Here is a 24,298-nt window from a genome sequence, read left to right on the forward strand (position 1 = left end):
GTTAGATAGAAAGAGAGAAACGGTAACTTGTCAGTTGTAAAGAAAATAGTACTAGAAATGTTTTTCATTCATATTTTGATAACCAACCAACAACTTGTCATTCTATTTACCTCACAATTTTATTTCAACATACACATTTAAAATAGCCTGCCGCCACTGTTCGTCGCATAATAAAGTATTTTATTATTTGGTAGGGAACGCTACATGGTGGACGTAAATTGTTAATTCAGAAAACACTCTATTTTAGTCACGTTTATATAACATTTGGTGTAGACTCAAAAATGAGAATTTATTTGTTACAAAGTTTATCGAAAACGATCGGAAGGAGATTTTTAGCGACACATAATGTGAAAAAAGTAACTCATTGCATATTTGATATGGACGGTCTTCTGTTAGGTAAGTACCTATGTAAATGCGCTCGACCTTTTTGATTGTTGTCAATGTTAATATACTGAAGGTTATATTTACGCTCTACAGAAGAAATGTTTGCGTTTCAATTTGATTGTATAATCAGTTTTATGTCAATAACAAACATGATTTATTATATGAATAAACTTTATAAGTGCTTATTTATAACACAAATGTCATATTTTTATAGATACAGAACAAGTTTATAAAAAGATGATAACTCAACTGTGTGCAAACTATGGACACAAGTACACTGATGAGCTGATGATGAAGGTGCTAGGTGGAACTGAACAGAGGTTGTCAGAAATTCTATGCAAGGAGCTGAAACTTCCCGTCACACCTCACGAATTCAGAGACCAGTTGCTGAAGCTTGGTGACACCATGTTAGCTGGAACACCTTTATTAGATGGTAAATTTTATTTTAAAAAAACTAGTACTTTTTTATGCAGTAAAAACATGACTAATTATTTATTAAACAAAGACAAACAAGTTGAATATTGTGTTATTCCCATAAACTTATATAAAAAACAGCTACAACACTCACTCATATTTGCTATTATTTTCGTCAATTTACAGGTGCTGAAAGATTAATACGTCACCTGCACAAAACGCAAGTACCATTTGCCTTAGCAACATCATCAAGTGAACGCTCTGTTTAGACAAAGATTGCTAGCTATAAAGAGTTGTTTAGTCTTTTCAACCATATGGTAATGGGCAGTACTGACAAGGAAGTCAAATTTGGAAAGCCCCATCCAGATATATTTCTTGTCGCTGCTTCCAGATTTCCTGACAAACCTCATCCATCTAAGGTACAAAATTTCGTGTTGTATAAGTATTAACTGTCACTTTAGTTGAGCATAAGCATAATACATATGCTTGCTGTTAACTTAAATGCAAAATTCGAACATGTAGTTGCAGAAAACTAAGCATACTACTAAAAAAAACAATAATTAATTTTAACACGTTGACGGACAGTAGGAACAAGCGAAGTTCGAAAATTGACTCTATATGTTTTTGTGATTTTTAGAATGTTAGAAGTATAGTTTTACTCTTTCTGCTTAAATAAACTTAATTTTGATTAATTTAGTACCTTTAATTAGGTTGCGGCTATAACCGTCATGGCGCCAGCGGACTCTATACAGTAAGTGCACATTTGTGCTGCTATAGCCATAGTGTCTAAAAACGACCGTTTCGTTTTGGACGGCTATAGCAGTCATGCCACATTGTGAACTTCGCTTTGACGGCTATAGCCGCAATTGTCCGTCAACGTGTTAACAAATTCTTTGGGATCCATATCAATAAAACTTACAACCCAAGTCTCAAAAATGATGCATAAGAATTTTGAACATGACATTCTACAACGTATTTAAAATTAAACAACATTAATAGTTTGATATAAATTTTATTTGTGAACTTCCAGTGTTTGGTATTCGAGGACTCTCCACACGGTGTGACTGCTGGAATTGAGGCGGGTATGCAAGTAGTCATGGTGCCTGACCCACACCTCGACAAAAGACTCACCAAACATGCTACCATTGTTCTCCCAACATTAGCTAAGTTCCAACCAGAAATGTTTGGCTTACCAGCGTTCCAATGACCGTTACATAAGATTGTAATTTAAGTGGTAATGTAAATATGCTATTTATATAATTTTTGTTTTAGGTTGTTCTTACACTATGGTTATATTTGGTAGTCTGGGATTCTGTAGTAGTTTATTTCGTATGAATTTGAACTTGCTGGTCGAGTGTTTTGCACTGAATGTGTAAACACAAAAAATGTACAGAAAAATTGATTGTCTATTCCTTTTTGATGTCAATTAATTAAATATTAACTAGGCTTGTTCTATCTTTGTGGAAAAATTACTTAAATAAAATATATGTACTTTTATATACTAGACATTGTAAACAATAGTGTGAAAATAATCAGATTTTTGGAATTCTTATTTTATTTTTTATTTACAATGGTGTTCTAAATAATTGTTGGCTTAGACTTGTAGCTTAAAAGTATTATTTGTGTAGAATAGTTTTGTAAACATAACCATACAAAGTGCAGTAAGAAATAGAAGGTTACAAGATAGATTTTTGTATTAAAAATGTTACTGTGAGTTTGACTACAGACATTTGTATACACATACTGCTGTCTCTTTTTATTCAAAGGGAATCTAAGAGATGACAATATGTTTTAGCTTAAATGTGTAGTGTAAAAGCACAGATAATAAAATGTAAATTCATTTAATATGTTTGATATTTTATACTTTTTTATTATAGAAATATTCATTAAGATTCTAAATCTCATTTTAATACCAATTACGGATATATATTTTGAAAGCAATTACTTATTCTTAATTTATGACAAATATAATAAGTTACAGATAACCAATGAAATGTTTATGAAATATATTTAATAATGTATTTTTATGAAGATATTTTTTAAGAGTGGCCTGTCTTTTTTTCAATACTGATTTTTTTTAAATGGCATTAGAATTATCTTAGCCTATCGGAAATTTAAAAAGTTACCTCTACATTGGCCTAAGTGCGTTTAACTTAACTATTTTATAAGTAATTTGGCTCTGATGACCACAAATCATATAATTCATAAACCATGATTGTATCGTCAAATAAAGTACAATAGTTTTTTTTTATTATTCTTTTGGTTGTGACTACATAATTAAAAGATTTGTATCAAATATAAATAATAATCTTTTTTTTATTAAGTTGCATATTCATATTTGATATTAGAGTACATAAAGCAAAATACTTTTTTATATACTAATAGAATTTCTTATGTGCATGTGATTGTTATACATCGTGTTTTATATTTGTTATGTTTACATGTGTAGTTTATAGAAAAAGTAAGCATAAATTATTTGTACAAGCAATGGTGTATTATTCAATCCAATTTCATATCTTTTTATTCTTTAATAGTGAACTAAAGCAAAGGTAGGAACAACCAAGTTTTATTTAACAGATAAAACAAAGAAATGTAGCTTATAATATGCCCGCATACCACAGCTACCTTCCTATTAAAGTCGGCACAGCCGGTTGGAGATTGCCCGGGACAAACACAGACTTGCGTACAGACAAAATTTTAAAAATTGTTTTTCGATATCAGCTGCACAATTACATCAGGTGTGTGAAAAATTATTATTGTATTCAATAATACATATAGTCACTATAATTTTAATTATACTCAGAAACCTGCGGTCAATTAAACATTATGATGACATGAATATAAACACAATTATTTCTAGGTACTATTTATTATTAACATAATTAAATTAAAACAAAACAAATCATTTGGCTAGTTTCTGCACTTCATTGAGAACATCATCAGCTTTCATATTTGTTAATGGAGTGCTGCGCTCTTCACCCTTTTCTGAAAATTAAATTTCAAATATAAGATACTCGTGAAACAAATTGAACAGAATAAATACATTACATTAAACACAACAGGCTTCAAAATACATATAATATTACTTCAAATCATTAGAGATTATGTAATTCTACCAATAACTTTATCTTACTGTACCAAAAACAAAAAATACTTTACTTCAATGAAAATATAACTTGGCAAATTTTCTATCTATTATCTAAGTTAGACGATATGGAAAGACAAAAAACATTTTAAAACAAGAATGTACTGAATATTATAATTGAAATCTATACAGGATTTTTAAATGTATTTTTAGCTGTTTAGTTAATAATTTACTAAGTACTAAATCATAAGATTAACCATTAAATTTAAATCATCTTGTTTAACTTCTGTATGATGCTGTAAACTTGGTCACATTTCAAATCAGTTAATGGTTCACAAAGTTCACGTCCTCTCTCTGTGAAAATTGCATATTCGTAAAGTTTAAAAAGGTATATCAAATCTACAAAACAATTATTAAGAAATTTATACAAAGATTTCACAAATCATCAACTCAAAATGGTATTTACTTAAATAGTAAGTGGTACTGTTTATTTACATGAAAATATATTGCTTGTTTATTCTAAATTGCAATAAGAAAATAACAATTTCACCTACCATATCTAGCCCAAATGCGAGGTTGAATTCCGTTGCATTCACGAATTAAAATTGGAAAGGTAGGATTAGCCTTTTTTAAGCTCACATAAGATTTTTGTATGAATTCCCTGAAACAATAACATTTTACATTCAAAGAAGTTCATAAAAAAATTCTAAATTGATCCACCTTTCTCTTACATTTTGCGTTCCTTAAATTCTTCCTAAATCTATGAGGGACTGTTTATACTAAGAAAGGTTAGAAAATATTTATGTAATCAAAAGTACCTGACTCCAGCGGATTGCGAGCTTGTCTGACACAAATGAATTCTCAACTCCTTTAGTCTTCCACCTAGACGTACGGCCGACATTTTTTAAGTATTATAAATTTGCAATCTCTAATATTCTAATCCTATTAAAATTACTATCTATTACGATTTTTTCCAACTGACATGAAAATAATTGGAAACTGGTATTGACAATGACAGTGACATTAGCTATCTTCACTTTTTTTTTCTTTTCACTTTCTGCCATAGCGGAGAAGGATTTACTATTTTATAATAATTAAGTTTTAAAGTAAATTTCCAATATAATCAGATATAATTCACAGAGACAGACAAATCCAGAACAGTAATAGACGCAACAACAACAACAACAACATCTGTTACACGAATGGGTCGGGTCGGCTATCCCAGTGAAATACCACAACCACACAGAAGACAGACGTGAAGTGCTTCCACTTCTTCACAATTCCGCGTTTCGTCTGATAAGTGTGTGTGCCAGAGGCCTAATTTTAGTTTCCTTTCCCACCCTTTTTATGAGAAAGGGATGGGAAGTGGATTTGACGGGAAAGGGGAACATCATCTATTTATGCGCCAAGTTCTTCGTCAATAGAAGGGAGGCAGCACATCTGCAATAGGGAAGTTCTGTGGACAGCGGGCGCTCCGCTATTTCGACAAATTCAGATGGCAGTTTGCTACCTTGATATATAAAAGATATTCAAAAGTTGCTGCTTTGACATAAAAAGATGCCAACTAAGGTTCGTCGGTGGCGCAGTGGTCTTAGGTTCGACTTCCTTCTTGCACCAATATTTTTCAAATTTCTTATGTGCATTTGTCCCACGATCTAAAAGTTAAGGAAAATATCGTGATGCAACCTACACTTGGCCTTAGCTGGACCAAGTCAACTCGTCGTCGTATGAGTTGACGACATAATAGAAACTCAGGGGTGATAGCGTACCTTTAACTATATTACATATGTGAAAATACACACCTTTTAAATTTTGATATTGTTTTTAAATTAAAATAACAGGGATTAGCACATTCATTGTTAGTAAAAGATTAATTTAAATTAACAATTTAATGTAATTAATTTTCAATACATCAATTTATTTTTGTACATTAAGTCTAAGTACCAATATCTTTTCTATGAACTCGTGTCTCGATTTTATCTATTAAAAGCAACAGGTTCTATTTTTTTTAATTTATCGTTAAAATATTAAAAAACCTTAAGCCAATAGCCATAAAATAGATGAAAGTCATAAATTGTCAGGCACATTTTTATACACTAATAAAATTTGTTCACTTTTAAACAATTTTACCGAGATTTTTACATTTTTAATTTCAAATATATTTCGAAATTGTTACAATAATCACAGATCACGCTTTTTATAAGTCATTTCATGTTATCATAAAATTCAGATAAAATCATACCCGCTGTTTCTGTATGTTTTGTTACTGAAGGCATTAATAAAATAATATCAAACTTTATTAATTATTTGATCAATCATATTTTTTGTAAATTCAAAATTTGTGCCAAACTATAATTTTTTTCTAAATATTAAACTAAAAAAATTTCAAATGTGTTATATACCGGTTTTGAAAATATGATTTTTTTTGTGAAAAATTAGGTGTTTGTTTTGCAATCAAAATTTTCTTACAATTTTTGACTTTTCAATAAAAATCCAGACTTCTCACTTGATCAACTCTTTCCAATCTTAAATTTAAAGTTTGTTAAGGAAGAAAATCACCCTTTGTTTACAAACTTTAGGTATAATGTAAAAATTTAACTAGCAACTAGTAAAGTCTATTTTTTGTACAGTTTCTTCATAAACTTTCTTTGTTAATTAGATGAAATGAACAAAAGAGTCAACAATCAATTGTATATTTGCATTCATCAATTGTTAAAATTGGTGTATGTGAAAATCAAAACAGAAAACTCTATGCTATAATTAAGAAAATTAAAAAAAAAGATATACCATTAACATGTATATACATATTTACATAGTTGTTTGTTTTAATGCTGCAGTTGTTAGAAACAATTAAAAAAAAACTAAATAATTATAAACTTTTTCACACAGTAAATGATAGTAGGGTATGCATTTCAAACAAGAATAGATTATTCTATGACTTTAGATTGAAGAATAGATAAACGAGAGATCAAAACATATTTCTTTAAAAAAAAATAGTGTCTTGTGAAATTCAACATTATTTTTAGATTGTTTAATTTTTTTCATAATAATTTGATAAAATTTAATATCCAATAAAATCCATTTATATCTAAGACTTACAATTTTGTATTCTGTAGTCACATAGTGACAAAATTATGCCTATGTAAACTATTTATATTAGTAATGAAATTTATAATTAAGAAGGAAGGGTAGAATAAACCCTACATTTATCTAACGGACGAATGAAACAAGACAGTAGCATAGTGGGGTAATAAATAAAAAAAAAACAAAAACACCATTGCATAACAAAGCAGTTCCCGCTTCAAAGTTCCAAGCCTACGGCCTGACCACTGCACAATTCAGATTTAGTCAGCTACAAAATTCAAAGATTATTATGGCGACCCATTCTTTACAAAACTGTAAGCTGTACAGAACAAAGCGAGTGAGTAGTGGCTGAATGAATGTCTGTATGCCACTATACCAGACTTGTACTTGTGTTTCATTAACACTGGTTATCCTCACTTCGAACTGTAAGTTATATTTCGGTATCGGCTAGCCAGATGCTGGCTCTAGGGCTTTGACCCCATCCGCTGTTAAGCCTTGCTTTTGACACCATTCAACAAAGTCATCGATTAGGACAGGCCAGGCACCTTCTGCATCATAGTTGCTCATGCCATCATCTATTTGTGTAGCAAAGTCCAGTAAGAGATTCCATGTGTCTTTTGGAATAGACCTTTTGTGATGCTCCTGGAATGTTAATTATTTGTGTTTTATTAAGGTTTTAAGACCCAATAGACAAACTTTTTGCTTTATGTCATTACAATGTTGAAATAATTGTGTGTGATACTTAGATAACAATTACTTTTGATAGATTTGCTTTTAATATAGATATGTAAGTTGATGTTTTTAACAAATTTGAGAGTAAATGTTATTTTAGTGAGCAGATTGAAGGGATTTGTTAACAGTTCCTGTAAAACCGTTTAGAATAAAGATTTATACCTTAACATTTGATACAGTATGATTTATTTTATACTGAAAGGTCTAATGAGATTTGCAATAAGATAGATAACATACCGTAAGAAATTTGCACCAAGCATCTAAAAATTTAAACCTCCCACGGAGCACAATATTCCAATAAGCCACAGCCATATCTAGTTCTAATCCTTTCTGACCAGGGTTCTTAGCATAATTAAATGTAAAATGATAAAAATCTTTGAATTTGTTTGGATCTTTGATTTCCAATTCAAGTGTTGGTAACTTAGCTTTTAATTTGTCTATGCTGTCTACACCCAGCTCTACGAGACCGGTTGTAAATTCTTCTTTAGTGAACTCGCACTGCACTGCTGCTTTACATTTCCATGCTATTATTAAAACTAGTATAGATTCCGGGCTAAGGTTTAGGTCTTCTAGGAACTTCATTACACCATCTACGGTTATCTTATCATTTTCCTGTTGATCTCTATATTTATTGAATAGTTGATCAAGCCTTTTTCTGTCAACAGCAAATTTGCCAGAGTCTTTGTAATATGCATCGGGGTTCTGAAAATAGTTGTCACTGGCTAAGTCTAATTTCCAATCATTTTGCGAAAGGCAATAAATAGCTGTACTCTCACTCGTTTGCGTAAACGCGACGAACTTCTTAACTTTATCTCTCTGTGATGATTTTAATTTATTCTGAAAAGAAAACGGAGTAACGTCATAACCTCAGATTATTACTAACTGTCAAATGCCTAGCGCCAAAGTTATTGTTGGAAATAATATGTTTTGTAACAAGGGAAACATTATTTTATGACTATTGTTACAAACCATTTTTGTAAGATTATTGTTAATTCTATTAATGACTTTCACTAGTTCACTGTTATTTCGACATTAGAGCTAAAATCACAGATTAAAATAAATAACAATCACAGACAATTTCAATGTTACCAATTATTTGATTACCGCCAAAAAACTATAGACTATAAATGTGTAATATGTAACCAAAAAAAATATAAAACCACAAAACTCAAGATAACATGATCATTGTTGGGAAGCAACTTATTTTTGGTTTAAGCGTTGCAGTGGTTCGCCGGATGCTTTACAATAAAGCATTTTATGCAACTGCTTTGAAAATCTTATGTCTTACCTATAACATTTTTCACGGGCAACAAATTAGATATTGTCAAATGATTTAAATAAAAACAGCTGATTATGACAAGACGACTCAGAAAACATAATATTATGAAATAAGATTTGTAATTTTAAGAGTAAGTGATTTTTGGTAAATGATAATTATATGTAACTAGTGAAAAGTGTATTGAATTTTTAAAATGGTGAACATTTTTATGAACAGTTTGTTTACACCTTCGTATAACCTATATCGGACACTCAAAACTGTTTGCCCACGAGTAAGATTTGCGCCTAGTCCCACAGGATATTTACATTTGGGTGGTTTAAGGACCGCCGTATATAATTACTTATTTGCAAAATCAAGAGGTGGTGTATTTATTTTGCGGATAGAAGATACAGATCAAACCAGAAAAGTACCGGGCTCGGTGGAGGCTCTTGTTAAGGATTTAAATTGGGCGGGCCTGGAATTCGATGAAGGACCGGGGAAAGATAGTCAATACGGACCTTTTATACAAAGCGAACGTTTGAACATTTATAAGTATGTTTATTGTCATCCAGAATTATTTTCTTAACTTTTCCTTTTCTTTAAATATATGGGTTTAACATTTACTTTTTCTTTCAGAGATCATATAACTAAATTACTTAACAACGAATCTGCATACCATTGTTTCTGCACAGAAAGGAGATTAAATATATTGCGGAGGGATGCTGTAAAATTGCAAAGAGTGCCCAAGTATGACAATCGGTGCAGACACCTGACACCAGAAGAGGTCAAGGAAAAGTTAAAATCAGGAATCCCATATTGTATTAGATTTAAGGTAACAATTAAACAAATCCATCCTAATTATTTCACATTTTTAAACATCATATACATAATTAAAAAAAGTATTTGTTTTATCTTGATTTTTGTAAACAATAATACTACTAAGGCTCAATTATAAAGTTATTTATCAAACCTTAGGTTTATTTTTTTAAATTTAAAGTCTTAAGTTTTCCATGTTTGTTGTTATTGGATATTTTTTGTTTTTAATTCTAGCTTACCTCTGATGTCCAGTATTATGAAGACATGGTGTTTGGTAATATAGCTTATGATGTGTCTCTGAATGAAGGTGACCCTGTACTTATAAAGGGGGATGGTTACCCGACATATCACTTTGCAAATGTTGTTGATGACCATCTTATGGGTGTCAGTCATGTGTTACGAGGTGTAGAATGGCAGATATCTACCACTAAGCATTTATTGATCTACAGGTGAGGGTTTGAGTATATGTTTGTTTTATTGCTAGATTTTCTATAAACATATTATTATCTTTGTCTGGTCAAAGATAATGAAAGGGATGGGAATGTTTATTGTACATCAAGGCAGTAAGACGGAATAACTCATTTTAAAACTTAGTTATATGTATATGAATTAATATAGACTTTGTGATTGAAATTATGTTTTAGTAAATATATATTTTTTAAATATTATTACATATATAGAAGATGAATGAAGTAATCAATAAAATTATGCATTTTGCTTAATTTTAGAGCTTTTGGATGGACACCGCCAGAATTTGGTCATTTGCCATTGATTGTAAATTCAGATGGAACAAAACTGAGCAAACGGCAAAGCGATGTTAAAGTGGAAGATTATAGAAATAATGGTGTGTAATTAATATATATTATCTCTAGATTTTCAAAGGGAATGAAAGAGACAACTATATTATGTTCAGGATCATCTGTAGCGAAATTTGGTTAACATTTGTTGGTGCTGTTTGCAGGTGTATTTCCATTAGCCTTAGTGAATTACATTACATTGTCTGGTGGTGGCTTCGGCCATGTCGTCGGTGAAGGAGTCCGCCTGAAGACAATGGAGGAATTAAGTCAAGAGGTAATTTGTATAGGGGCATAGTTTTTGAGTACTTGAATATACTGCTATACAAACTTTATACCGGTACGCTCTATCGCAAGAGATGTTCGTACTACACAATTTTAGGTTAATTGTGTCGTAATGGTTTCGACAATATACAAATTTATTGGAGAAGTTAGTTCCGAATTTGAAAAAGATTATTAACTTTGAAAAATATCTTTTCAAGAAACGTAATAGGACTCGAGGACTGACTGCTCTCTTTTGCACGTTTTACGGTAGACCTAAACTTGCAATTAGTCTCGAGCTGATGTAAAGCTTGAATGTTGTAATACATTAGAACTAATAATTTTAGTTGTAAAAATTCCAGTTCCAGATCGACAGAGTCTCGTCACATCCCAGTCGGTTAAATCCAGATCTATTGGAGGAATGCAATCGATTAGAGATTAAGCGGCAACTGCAAGATTACAAACTGTCAGAAAAACTAGTCGACAATTTGCAAGAATTGATAAAAACCACTTATCCAAAACACAATTTAAATGTTTCTAAAGAACACATAAGAAATATTCTAATATGGGCCACATCCAGAATAACAAGGATAGAAGAATTAGTTTCGACAAAGTTCGCATTTATGTGGATTCTCCCGACCATAGACAAGATAGAAATAGATAATAATTTTTTGGAGAAGCTAATTCAGAATTTGGAGAAGGTTGAAAAATTTGAGGAACATTCCTTGAAGAATAATTTAAGAACTTTTGCAGAAGAGAATAACATCAAATTTCCAGCGTTGATGAAAATTCTCAGATCAGTTCTCAGCGGGCTAAAGGAAGGGCCTGGTGTTGCGGAAATGATGCATTTATTAGGGAAAAATCAATCTTTAGAAAGAATAAAAGCTGTTATGCGATAATACTTTTTTATTTTTATTTCCCCGAAGTTATGATTGACTCACTTTTACAAAATAATCATATTTTGCTATCGAGTTTAAATTTAACTCACTTGAAAACAGAAGTTATTTGCATGTACAGTCAGCGTCATAATTATGTCTACATTTTGCAAAGCTTCAGCCAAAATGTATTATGATATCCGTACATATTCTTCCTACAAATGTATGCTCTTGACGACGACGTGCAGATGTACCTTTATAACCAAAAGACTGTGAAGTTCCTTCTATTCATTATTGTATACATGTGTATGCAGCTGACTGTACATGTACAAAATGCTTGAATAAAACAAACAATTAAAGCAGATAAGAATGACAAATAGTGCAAAAGTCTGGATGCAATATAGACAGTATTATCAGAAGCAGACTTTAAAGTAATAAACGGAGCGTAATGCAGCTGTCAGCGGCAGCGGTTAGACACAGCGACATTTGCGGCTGACGTCACTTCGCTTGTGGCTGATTATTTGAGGTAGCCAGAGTTCCTCCCTTAATAGACTTCTTATTCTATTGTTTGTTTTATTTTCCTTTTAATTAATATTTTTGGCTAGAGATATTTATTTTTAATTAGATATCTTTGTAGTATTAATAAGTACATTATATTTATAGTCTTGAACAACGTTATTGCTATTGTTACAACATTAATAAATCTTTGTCATGTCAAAGCGTGCGATATTAAAAAGATTATTGTTTTAGAGATGGGTCACCGTCAGTCATAGATGATAGAAATTTATATTTAAACTGTACCTGTGGCATTTCACTTAAATTCCTCGATAAATTGCTTTGTTGTTTAAAGTTAGAACAGAGTTTTAATAGGATCGTTAAATTGACAAGCGGAGAGATAACGAGGGACGCGCCGCGCTATTACAAACCTTGTTTATTAAATTCTTAAACCATTTTTTTATATTTCAAGAGTAGGAAGGTGCGTAATTAGAGATGATTTTTATTTAAATTTTTATATAAAAAGGGTAAATTAATTTTTAATTAAGTACCGCTGTAAAGATAACATTATATCCTTTGCCTTAAGACTGCTGTAACTAACACACACAAAATAAATGAAAGCAAACTTCAATACGGAAACAGAAATTCCTCTCTTGTAGGTTAGAATTCAAAATGCCGTTCGAGAACGTAATGTATGCATTGAATGCTTCATTCATTCAGCTTCGGCAATATTCGAATTCATGGAGATCCATTGATCGTACCGCACCACAGACAGCACTGTCTTTTAAATCGATGGCAAGGTATATATGTTGCAATAAAATTGCGGATATGTGGAAACAAATGATGTCAGTATAAAGAGATATAATTTGTCACAAATGGACAAATTTATATCTATTGTGTTTTATACTTTCAAGACCCCCATAAATATTTTATTGTCAAAGTAAAATAACTAATACGCATTTTAAAAATTGTATAAAGTAGTCTCTGACAATAATTAAATTGTTTCATAAAAATAGTTGCAGTTATTTGCATATTCCTGACAGCACGAGCACCTTCGTCTTCCCTCTACAAAATTTAAAAGTAAAAAAGAAATTACATTTGCAAAAGTTTCGAAATAGAACTCCTTGTGGGAGATAGTTCTGTTACAGACAGAGCCGTGCCGACACTTGAGCACGTGGAGCTTGGCTATTTGCAAAGCCGTTCAATACCCCAAGACGCCGCGCTCAACACGTGACTACGCAGGCACTATTAAAGTTAACTCATGCAGAATTACTTTGAAAACTACGTCTTTACTATAAATAATCGTAAGTGAATATCTTTCTAAAGTGTTTTTTAATATTGGTCAAATACTTTTCAATAAGGTTTAGAAATATCAAGATTAAACATTACAGTTTCAAGTCTCAACCCATTAAGATATGCCTTTAAAAAACATGTAACTGACATTTTTTATATTATCCTATTTATTACTATCAACATGGCAACCCTAAAAATCTACTTGCAAAGTGCAGGCTAATTTAAATTTCCTATTTCCTAGGCGAGGGATCAGTGCCACTCTGCGGCGTCGCCTTCGCCACGTGAAAAATGAACGGCACAAAGATATGAGATGCGCAGTTTCTGCGGTAGACAAGCTTAATCTGGTCATAAGTCTCATGACTTTATAAGATGGATCAAGGCTGCTATTTAAATACCTTTTTAATGTAAGTTTTTAACTTTAATACTCTTTATAATTTAATTAAAAGCGTTATGAAAACAAACATTGAAAATTCTAACCTCCAAATGTACTTGACATTTGCAAAATCAATTTTATCGCTCTTAAAACCATTATCATTTTCTATATTTTTTATATCTTTTTCACTTCTATTCCGACTTGGGACAAATTCAAAAAGTCTCGACATAAAAGGACGAAATTTCTTGCTTCTTTATACCCGACCCCATCATTATAGTCGTTGTCAGTTCGTTTTCGTTTTAGGGAAAATAATTGGATTCTATTTAATCTTTTTTGATAATAAAAAGGCATCAAATAATGCGGTTACGAGGATAATACGATATATTGTATCATTACGAACTTTGATATTATAATACTCTTTTATATATGGGACATTTTTATTTTATTTGGAAGGCGTCGTTTTAAAATACAAACTTGATTAGGAATATTAAATTAAAAAAAAACTATTGAATAACGTAAGATAACAATATGTATTTAAAAATGTTTCGAAAGTGGAAATTTACGTGGAAACTATTTGTAAAATTTTTTATCTTGTCACGGTTTCAAGGGTCACAATGGAATATTCATTTGTATTCTATTTCGCAGGTAACGTTTAACGTTCAAGCTTTTCATGAGCCATTTCGTAATTGCTTTTCTAAATAGTGTATCATGTACTTTTTATGTTATTGATTCGTTCTAGACATTTCTATTTAAGTTATCACAATTTATATAAGTAGCATTAGTATTATTTATTATAATTATATTTTGAACAGCGACGAACCGGATAAAACCGGTACTATAATTTTGTTACATTAAATGGTTTTCGTAGCAATTGTAATGATTGTCACGAAACTTGTAATAAATGTATGTAATTTGGGGACACACGACACACAAGAAAGGAGGGCAATTAACCCGCGCGTGACTGATGAGACGCGAACCTTGCGGCGGCGGCTAATGGATTGCGTCCGGACACGAAATACAATCCCCTAGCCAATTTACTACACGTAAGTTTGATACGTCCAGTTCGATTTTTTCGTTTGAAAGCAAACTCGCTAAGTGCCAGGCGAGTACGATATCTGCAATACTAGAGGAATCGCTGATGCGTTCTTTACCGGCAATTGTATTTTATGATAGGAACTAGCTGCCGCCCGCTGGTCCACGCCAAAATAAAAAAAATCTTAATTAGTCGCCTATGTGTTCTTCCAGATTATGTTCTAAATCTATGCTAAATTTCAGCGAAATCAATATAACCGTTCTGGAGATAACAAACTTCTAAGAAACACCCATCCATCCAAACTATATATTTTCAATCGTATCAATGTATTTTGTCGTTATATTTCAATGCATAAAAAAGGAAAGGTTAGGGCTAGCGGTATAACACGAAACTTTTCGTTAGAATTAAGGATAAAGGCGAAAAAACGGTGTCAGTAGTTTCTACCAAAATGAAAGGCCATTATCCATCCTGTCGGAAAGTGGCAATTAATCCCAGTTTCCTCGTGACATAGTAAGAATATACTCGGGGTCAAAAGTACAGTACGCACATTATTCAGGACAGACCCACCAAAAGGGTCATTGGAATACATCAAGAATTATTTCGATATTTTATTTTGTCTACATGGAATTGTTTGTTGCTTTAGGTATTGTAAATAACCAACTAAATTTATGAGTAAAATATCCTGATTTAGAAATCTTATTACTTGTAACCTAATATGTAACCTATACATTGATTTTATAAAGGTTAACCTGATTGTAAAGGTGTCTAGAAGTTACTTAGTTTAGGTTAAGAAGGTTAACCAATTGTTGTCGACCCCTGTAGTACGTCTTTGACGAATTACCCGCAATATTAAATCCAACTAACCCTTCCTAAATATATGTATTATATAAGATTATGTATATAATCAAACAGGATCATTCAAGTGGGTCGACTATGTCCCAACTGATCCCTAGTAGCGTGGTCGGTGGAATAGAATTTACGGCTTTAACCAATTTCTTGTGATCCCTTACATGCTGAAGATTTTAGATCTTGTTTCAATTTAAATAGGCTTTAGTGTTTTAAAGGTGAATAAATAATACTATTAGAAATGTATAAACCTTGAAAAACTCAAGTTTATATATGTTTAGACCTCATACTAAATAAAAGGTTATTTTTAGAAAGTAATAAATAAGATTTCATAGCACATCGTATTTAAACACAATTCATCGAAATGAAATACACAAAAATCTCAGCAAGCAGTTGTTTGCCCTTTTATCTGTGGGACAGGACATTTAATTAGATCCCTTTACGAAGCTCTTTGTGCTTCCAAGAATGTTTACAATAAGAATGGACCCCACCATTTTAATTTAATTTGATTTACAAAGAATTCTTATAATAGTAAATATTTTTTGTTATTTATAAATATTATCGTCACATATTTATAATGACTTTCAATAATTAAAGCTAATTTTCGAAGTGTAGTTAACAATGATGGAAATAATTAAGAAAAAGAAAAAAAGGTTAATTATTTTTATTTTAATCTTACTAATATTAAACATGCCAGTGTGTACATGGATGGATAGACGTTTGTTAGAAATTAGATGTAGAACATAGCCTGCAAGACCACATAGGCTACAAATTTAGTGTGTTCGTTGTTTCGCATAGATGAAAGCGCAACAGCAAGTATATTATAAAATTAATAAGGTAACACAGTCGTTAATAATTTTAATTTCAATTTGTTCCCTGTTGCGTTAAATTATGACTACAGTTTTCATTATGAAACACAAACGCCGAGGAACATGAATGTTTTGTTTCTTTTGTTTTGTTCTCATTATAATATTAATGTGATATAATTATCTGACAGAAATGAGGAAACAATTTATGTCCGTACGTAATTAAATAAAATTGTTAATTTATAATCTGCTATTAAGGTATATTTTGAGGTGAGGATTATGATCGTGATTTTCATTTATAAATTTTACACTTTTAATTCTAAATATGTATTCAATTTAAGATTGTATATCAATATAGGCTAGATACGTGTATCTACATTATATTAGCTGTCACCCGCGACTCCGTCCGCGTGGATATATAAAAAACCTTAATATATAGATGAGTTAAATAAAAAGCAGATCTTCAAGGCATAATTTAAAAAAATAAGAATAAATAGTATCCTATGTCCGTCTCCTGGCTCTAAGCTACCTCCTCAACAATTTTCAACTATATCGGTAAAGCCGTTCTTAAATTATAAATAGTGTAACTAACACGACTTTCTTTTGCTTTTCTTTCTTTTTTCTGATAAGATATATACATGTATTATTCTGTAAAAAATTGTAGCTGATGTGACCTAGAGTAACATAGATTTTTTGTTTCCCCGTTGACGATGTCGCGGAAAATAGCAAGTTAATTTAAAAAAAAATGTATCAAGTATAAAACCATTTGGTTTTTTTCAGACCTAAAAAATAAATGAAAACCAGCTACGAAAATGCATATTTTTATAGATAGTTCATTATCATCAGCTCAATATACGTCCCCACCGAGGGGCTCGGAGCCTACACTAAGTTAAGGGTGATTAGGCTTCACACATATCTTTGAATTTCTTCTCAGATATGTGCAGGTTGCATCACGATGTTTTCCTTCACCGCAAGAATTATATACCGTATAGACAGTTGGATTACTAAAATGTATTTAAAATACAGACTAATGTACTATTGAATTTTAAAATAGAGACATATATTCCTTACATATTTATTTTCCATACGAACATTTTAGCTTTTAGCAGATTGAATTCTCCGGTCGCGAAATCGTTATATTATTAATCTGGCATCTTGAATTAATGATGATGTCAAATGTCTAACCGCACGGTTCTAAGACCAAAATCCCAACGTTGAAAACAAAATGTTAACAGAAACCTACACATATTTTTGCTGGACGATAAGTTTTTAACATAATTACATCATGATTTATGTATATATTACATATGTATATATACATGTACATGGACATAATTAAATTACCGAAATGGAGATAAACGTCCTTGAATATATTTTTTAAAGCTATTAGTTGTTTTTGACGCTTTAACATTTATTTTAGCTTTAATATGTATTTAAGTTAACGAGTTTATATAATATAAAAGGTGACAGTCATGATTGGAAAGTTTTTTTTATCTTCTCAGCAGTACTCGTGGCACGTAGTTCACAAATCCTATAAAATCCTGTCATACTCTCGGATTTTACATTAGGCTTTAACGGAGTTGACTTATATGCGAGACGCGAGATTGGGCACAGTTTTATTACTTGTATTTAATAGAAAATTGCTCTTTGAAGAGAGTTTTCCTATAATTAAAAAAAAAAACTCTACATTAATTAATTTCGATTTAATTTGTAAATTTTTGGAAAGTTGTTTTTTTAAGTCCTAATATTTTTTCTCCTTATATTACTTACATTATGTTTGTTGACATTAAATTGATGAACAGAACCCTTATCTTTGTCTTGATGATGATGATAACCTAATGAAATAATTAAAAAGTTAACCTTAGAATGTACCTAAACAAATTAAATATACATTTATATGTTAAAGCCTTAAAAAGTGTATTAGTTTCTTTTTCTGTCGTAGTTATAAAATATACCAGTGCAAAAGTATCCTAGCCGTTAATACCAGACCAAGGCTACACGGAATAGTAACCTTGACATTAGGAGGCTTTAGGGCGTGACGTGCTACGAATGCTACGGAGCTACTACGGCTACGAAGTTGCTACGGGGATTTTCTTTATTTTGTAATTAAATAAATATAGCCACTTTCAGTCTTAAATATTATTCTTTTCTGTATCACAAAATCGCATACAAAATATTTTTTATTTATCAGTCTAACACTATCTATGATGGATAATATGATTTAAACAGATGCTTGCTTTACATGTACATATTTGATATACAAAAATATATATTTTTGTACATCAAAATAAACTAGAAATAAAATATTTGTATATAACAACATGTGGTCTGCCTCGACGATACCTAAACAAACATAAACTTGCGACAACAAACTTCGGTACTAAGCAAACATTGATCGTAATTTATGTGTATTATCATAGCCAAATAAAATTGAAATATATTATACGTATTATATATTACTAAGTTATACTAAAATGATTTATTTTTATAAAAGAAGAGGGCAAACGGACAACGGAAAGGCACTTCTTGAATATTCCTAAGTCTTAACTGTTAGTTAACACCGCAAGCTAGTAATAAAAATTATATTCGGAGTTACTGTAGAGAATTAACGTAGTTATTTTTTTTAACAAATAAATTCTTCATAAGACAAATATGGCTACAGGATATGTCTGATATCGAATATAATCAAATTACAAAAGATCATTTTGTTCAAAAGTAATCAAATTGATAAATTACGCTACTCATCATCAGTCTTTCGACCAAATTATCTGCAGTATACCAAAATTAAATATGAATATTGCACGAAACTTTGATATAAAACAGTATAAGCGGATTTTTTTAAAGCTTAATCCGGGAGTGACGCTAAAGCTCATTACAAACAACGGCCATTCATTTAATTGTTTTTGACGTGCTGGCTTTGTATTTCCGATTACGGATTTTTCGATAATTAAATTTATTGGCGTGAAGCTTAATTAATTGAGTCAGTAGTGCTATACTAGGGAAGCATGGCATGTGACAAGGAGAGCTTTATACCTATAAAGTAGAATGGAGTGCCAAAAGTGGTAGAGCCCGCTTTAACATTTTCGTACGAATTGGCCGATTCACAAGAAGAAATACCAAGACCACAGAGAAAACAGGCGTAAAGTGCAATTCCATATTTTCTCTGACGAGTTTGCGTCCCGAAGCCTTAATTTTAGTCTTCTTTACCTTCCCACTGTTTTTCTTATAAGGGTTTAGGGTGCAAGTGGATTTTCCGGATGAGAGGATGAATGGGAACGCAAAATATTCCCTTTCTGTGGATCGTCCGTCGATTAAAGGTAGGCAACGCACATGTAATTGCGTATGTCTATGGGCAACGGTTGTTTCGTTATTTCAGCGATTACAGGTGGCCGTTCGCGTGTTTGCCACCTTATGACAAAAAAAATATAAAGTGAAGAGAAGCATGCTAACAAAATTTTGGACCTTCTAGGTAATAGAGAAATGATGAGTGTTGTTCTATTGCTTGAATTGTGCTTATAAAAAAACATCCATGGCATATTTATTTCGATATTTGTAACGTATGAAAGTAACAAAAACATGAAATATTACTTACCGGCCATGTTTTGCTCCGCCGAACCCATTTACAATTCCTTTGATGCATTTTATATGAGAAATGGGATAAGATCTTACATTACTTTTGTATTGCTACTATAAATAAGATATAGAAAATACGAGGTAAGAAATATTAAAAAGAACAATTTCATACGAAATTGGCTTTCGCAGATGAGCACACATAGGTTAATGCATATAGAACATAGTATGAAAGAACACATCGGCTATTAATTCGTTTCTTTTAATCTCACACGGACGGAGTCGCGGGCGACAGCTAGTTTATATATAAAATAGCACAATATTAAATTATAATTTCGTATATACACGCATCGTATTACATTATAAATGTACCCATTAAAGTTTGCACCTCTTATATGTTAATGTAGATTTCCCGTAAAATGCTTTCCCTGGTTTATGTTAGTGAAAACGAATTAACATAGACGTAGGGATGAGAAGTGTCAGGCGGATGTCGACCGCAGCCGCTATTGATGACGTATGCTTGTGGCTGAAAGTTTATGAATTTTACCGTGAGTTTCCAAGACCAATTTCCCTATATGAAACATATTGTGAACTCTTGTTAATAATGATATGTTTTATATAGAGATTTTGTTTTCAGAAACTAACGATTAATTAGGTTACATTTATAAAATAAGTAAAGAATAAGTAGTAATTGAAGCTATATAACTTGTAAGCATTCTGAATGAGGTCTAGGCTTGATCTAAGATATGGTTTACTGCAATAGTTTATATTATTGAATCAGAAAATGTTCCATTGCGATCTATAAGTGTCTGGACTGGATTTTCCTGTCAGGTTTTAGTTTTTTCTAACCGAATAAGTAAAATTCATTATTATTGGTTTAGCTTGTGAAGATGTGTTGGCGGATATAGACGGGAAATTAAAAAAAAACTCAATCTTGCAGCGGATCGTATCTATTTCGAGTAGAATGCTTTGATAATTTAAGAGAGGATATAGTTATCATTTGACAAATAACATCAGGTACATAATTTTCTTACCCAATTTTTAATCGAATTAAATATAAATATAATATAAACTTTTTAATGAACACCAGTAAGATAAGTCAGTTTTTTATCTTTTTGGCACAAATCTGTCTTTATTTTTTCTTACCCTACTTTTATAAGATTCTGTCGTTGACTGTACTAACTAAGAAACTTGTAGGAACTGCTAATGAAGGCGATATAAAGTTTTGTCAGGCTACAAGAAGCGCGTAATGTTCAAGTGGTCACAGACTGGATGGGTATCGTTGAATGCGTAAATTAAACTTTCCCAATTAGTGTTATGAACTGGTTTTCTTTAACTTTCTGTTAATCCTTCTTGATAAATAATGATAACATAATATGTTTGATCATAAATATTTTAATGTTATATAGTTTTATTTTAATTTGTTGTAATTCTATGTATATTAGGTAACCGTTTTATAAACTTTCCTTCCAGCTCAGTAGCTTCAGTTTCTTAAAATGGAAGAAGTATAAAGAAATTAAAATGAAATAACATATTTTAGAAATTTAATAACATATTTTTGTTAATTATTCGTTTTTTTTTTTAAATTTTATTTTATATCATAGATTTAAGACTTTATGTAATCATAGAAATAAGGATGTAAATTAATTAAATTTATAAATAAGGTAGGTAAATAAGTACAATATGATTAAATCCTAATTAAAATGTGTTAAAGAACTTGCAACATTTAGAGTTTATCAAGAAAACAAGTTATTAAAAATAATCAAAGAACTTATCATTAACTCGCGTGAGAAAAGTCACGCATGTGACAATGAGTTTAGGATTAACTATGTTTAATTATTGTATTTGAGCGTTGAAATGAAAAGCCGACGTGATAAAGCACCGTCGCTTTACATTTACAACGTGATTTATTGGCTTTGTTCTCAGGTAAACGTGAAACTTTACGGTTTAGTTAACATACAACTGTTTGAAGTTTCTCCCTTACGTCTTCTTATGAGATTTACATATAAATGATTTAATGACACAGATAGAACAAAGTTAAATTCATAATTATATGCTTACTATAAATTACCTTACGCAGTATAAGACAGGTTCTGGTCCAACGGCAAAAGTTCCTTTAGAATTGATGTACGTTGACGTGCTTGCTAATAACATTACAAAGGTGTTACTAAAGTGGAAACTCACTGTTGGATGGAACTTTGTAATTTTTAACTCGCATAATACTTTTTGTCACATCGTCTGTTCATAAAAAAAACTGTTCAAAAGAAGCAATTCCACGGTACAGCGATCAAGGCAAACATTTGCAATGCCGCGGCTCCACACGTCAATGTTTGAATAACCCACTTTGCATACGTTTTCATACGTAATGTTTTTTGAAGTCGTTTAATATTACTGTTCAAGTGGCTGTTATAACTATTATAAAATTGCATTTTTACTAAGAGATAAGAAGAAATTCTTACTTTTTCTCTTGTTGGAATTTTTTTTATAAATATAAGATGTTAAAAACGAAAGTGTTAGTTACTATAGTTACGTATAAGTAAAATTTAAAACATAAGACATAAGTTGCAGTTATAAAGTCACGGTTAGGTTAGTTCTAACATAAGGTTCCTGATATAATAATAAACATAAAAACAGACCAATTTTCTTTAGGTATTTTTTGCTTGAACTATTTACTGGTACAAAAAATACTATTTTTAGTGCACTTTCTAGTCTCTTTCCTGGAATTGGATTTGTTGGAGGAGGGGGTGGCGTCAGGATGCGGCGAGGACGCATAGGAAGGGAAATTTCTCTTTTGCAACGAATAGGTGGCCGTTTGCTTGTTTGCCACATTATATTATAATATAAAAAAACACTTTAATATGAGTAACAGTATAATTTATTGAATTTCCAAATATAAATATCAAGAGAAAATACATATTCATTTAGAAATTTGACGTCATATAAAGTTTCATTCATCACACAAACGCAAACGCCTCAAAGATGAATCAACAATCCAATGAGCTAAAAACAAAACGTCACATTTACTCTTTAGACTTAAGAAAACTTGACTTAAATCCGCTACACACGTTCAATTACATTTAAATGTTTGTGACAATCGTCTTAACACGTTAGCTGCCATAATGATTTTTCGAAAAACGAAAAAAAAAAAATAATTTTGTCCAAAACCATTTCAATGGGGCCTTGCGGAACACGCTGTATACAACAATTCGATTAAAAATCCACAGCGAGGTGTTGAATAGAAGTTTGGCTTGTCGGACACATAGTCCGACACTGACTGATTGAAACATTACCATGGCAGCTAATGTGTTAATATAGTTAATGTCAGTTATGTCAAAATTAGTACAAGATATTTGTTTTACTTTATGCCCGATAGGGGTCGCTTCATATTTTTTTTACATTTTGTAGATCACAATAAAATGGCGAATGTCTCAAACATTCGTGCAAACACTTCGACTTGTCAGCTAAAAGTATAAACTGAAGGTGTGTAGCTAGCTTAAGTATTCAAATATTCAGACTCGATATTGAGTATTGCAGTTGCATTAAAAAATAAAACTCTTCATTACTTATTAACAAAATTATGCTTTTGCAGTGTTTGTTTATAATTTACTATTTAAAATTACTTAAAATGATAAACACAATTTCTCAAAATCTCGGAAATAAAATGCAAATTTTATCCATTTTTACAGCACCCTTAGGTTAATGTTTGGATATTGCACGTTGACAATATTATAATAATAAAAAATGCAAAAAAATCTAATCCTCGAAAAAAAAAACAATTATTATTGCCAATTATTTTTTTGTTCTAGTTAATAACATCTTGTCTTAAATAAACTAATAGTCAAAACCTAATTAAAACAATCTATTTTGTATACATTATTTTTGGCTTTAAGTGTACAGCACTAAACTTCTATAGCTAATTCAACCTATACGTTTGAAATTCCTAAACTAATATAAGTTAATATTGAGCAAAATTAACTACTAAAATGAATAAAATATATAGGGTGTCGCAAAAGGTTACGTACGTAGGAAGGGGGATGATAGGAGTGGTCACAAGGGTCACCAGAAAAATTAAATAAAAATTCCCCTCTGGGTATTAAAAAAATAAAAGGCATTTTTTAAAAACTTAAAAATTTTACACCTTCTGGGGCAATTTTAATTTTCTTTAAAATATTTGTTAGT

The 24,298-nt window shown here is 31.1% G+C and overlaps 4 protein-coding genes across 4 annotated transcripts; 2 read left to right on the forward strand and 2 right to left on the reverse strand.

The window, feature by feature from the left end:
• The first annotated feature begins 68 nt into the window (after nucleotides 1–68).
• On the forward strand, nucleotides 69–2,798 carry LOC106114588 (probable pseudouridine-5'-phosphatase). Its single transcript, XM_013307851.1, is given in 4 exon segments — nucleotides 69–396; nucleotides 599–817; nucleotides 985–1,217; nucleotides 1,829–2,798. Coding segments are annotated over 4 exon segments (744 nt in total). The 5' UTR covers nucleotides 69–281; the 3' UTR covers nucleotides 2,006–2,798.
• An 850-nt stretch (nucleotides 2,799–3,648) lies between these two features.
• On the reverse strand, nucleotides 3,649–4,958 carry ND-B8 (NADH dehydrogenase (ubiquinone) B8 subunit). The gene is made up of 3 exons (XM_013307911.1): nucleotides 4,702–4,958; nucleotides 4,438–4,544; nucleotides 3,649–3,783 (listed from the first exon to the last, which is right to left on the reverse strand). The coding sequence occupies exons 1-3, from the start codon at nucleotides 4,782–4,784 to the stop codon at nucleotides 3,701–3,703; spliced, it is 273 nt and encodes a 90-aa protein (XP_013163365.1). The 5' UTR covers nucleotides 4,785–4,958; the 3' UTR covers nucleotides 3,649–3,700.
• Nucleotides 4,959–6,748: 1,790 nt separating this feature from the next.
• On the reverse strand, nucleotides 6,749–8,761 carry SCCRO (defective in cullin neddylation 1 domain containing SCCRO). Its single transcript, XM_013307849.1, has 3 exons — nucleotides 8,669–8,761; nucleotides 7,937–8,536; nucleotides 6,749–7,609 (listed from the first exon to the last, which is right to left on the reverse strand). Exons 1-3 carry the CDS (start codon nucleotides 8,669–8,671, stop codon nucleotides 7,415–7,417), a joined length of 798 nt encoding a protein of 265 aa, XP_013163303.1. The 5' UTR covers nucleotides 8,672–8,761; the 3' UTR covers nucleotides 6,749–7,414.
• Nucleotides 8,762–9,036: 275 nt separating this feature from the next.
• GluRS-m (putative glutamate--tRNA ligase, mitochondrial) lies at nucleotides 9,037–11,727 on the forward strand. Its single transcript, XM_013307843.1, has 6 exons — nucleotides 9,037–9,509; nucleotides 9,594–9,789; nucleotides 10,008–10,222; nucleotides 10,502–10,617; nucleotides 10,735–10,844; nucleotides 11,191–11,727. The coding sequence occupies exons 1-6, from the start codon at nucleotides 9,172–9,174 to the stop codon at nucleotides 11,725–11,727; spliced, it is 1,512 nt and encodes a 503-aa protein (XP_013163297.1). The 5' UTR covers nucleotides 9,037–9,171.
• The last annotated feature ends 12,571 nt before the right edge of the window (nucleotides 11,728–24,298 follow it).

The sequence above is a fragment of the Papilio xuthus genome, unplaced genomic scaffold, assembly GCF_000836235.2.
Source record: "Papilio xuthus unplaced genomic scaffold, Pxut_1.1 DF828037.1, whole genome shotgun sequence".
Taxonomy (NCBI): domain Eukaryota; kingdom Metazoa; phylum Arthropoda; class Insecta; order Lepidoptera; family Papilionidae; genus Papilio; species Papilio xuthus.

Excerpts from the sequence above, each read along its gene's own strand:
- SCCRO (XM_013307849.1), bottom strand. Across the intron at positions 7,610-7,936 it reads CTTGGTGCAAATTTCTTACG|GAGCATCACAAAAGGTCTAT; the intron begins GTATGTTATCTA and ends TTAACATTCCAG.
- ND-B8 (XM_013307911.1), bottom strand. The coding sequence starts at position 4,784 with ATGTCGGCCGTACGTCTAGGTGGAAGACTAAAGGAGTTGAGAATTCAT. Across the intron at positions 4,545-4,701 it reads TCGCAATCCGCTGGAGTCAG|GGAATTCATACAAAAATCTT; the intron begins GTACTTTTGATT and ends TTATTGTTTCAG. Across the intron at positions 3,784-4,437 it reads TCGCATTTGGGCTAGATATG|AAAAGGGTGAAGAGCGCAGC; the intron begins GTAGGTGAAATT and ends TTTAATTTTCAG.
- GluRS-m (XM_013307843.1), top strand. The coding sequence starts at position 9,172 with ATGGTGAACATTTTTATGAACAGTTTGTTTACACCTTCGTATAACCTA. Across the intron at positions 10,618-10,734 it reads GGAAGATTATAGAAATAATG|GTGTATTTCCATTAGCCTTA; the intron begins GTGTGTAATTAA and ends TGCTGTTTGCAG. Across the intron at positions 10,845-11,190 it reads TGGAGGAATTAAGTCAAGAG|TTCCAGATCGACAGAGTCTC; the intron begins GTAATTTGTATA and ends TAAAAATTCCAG.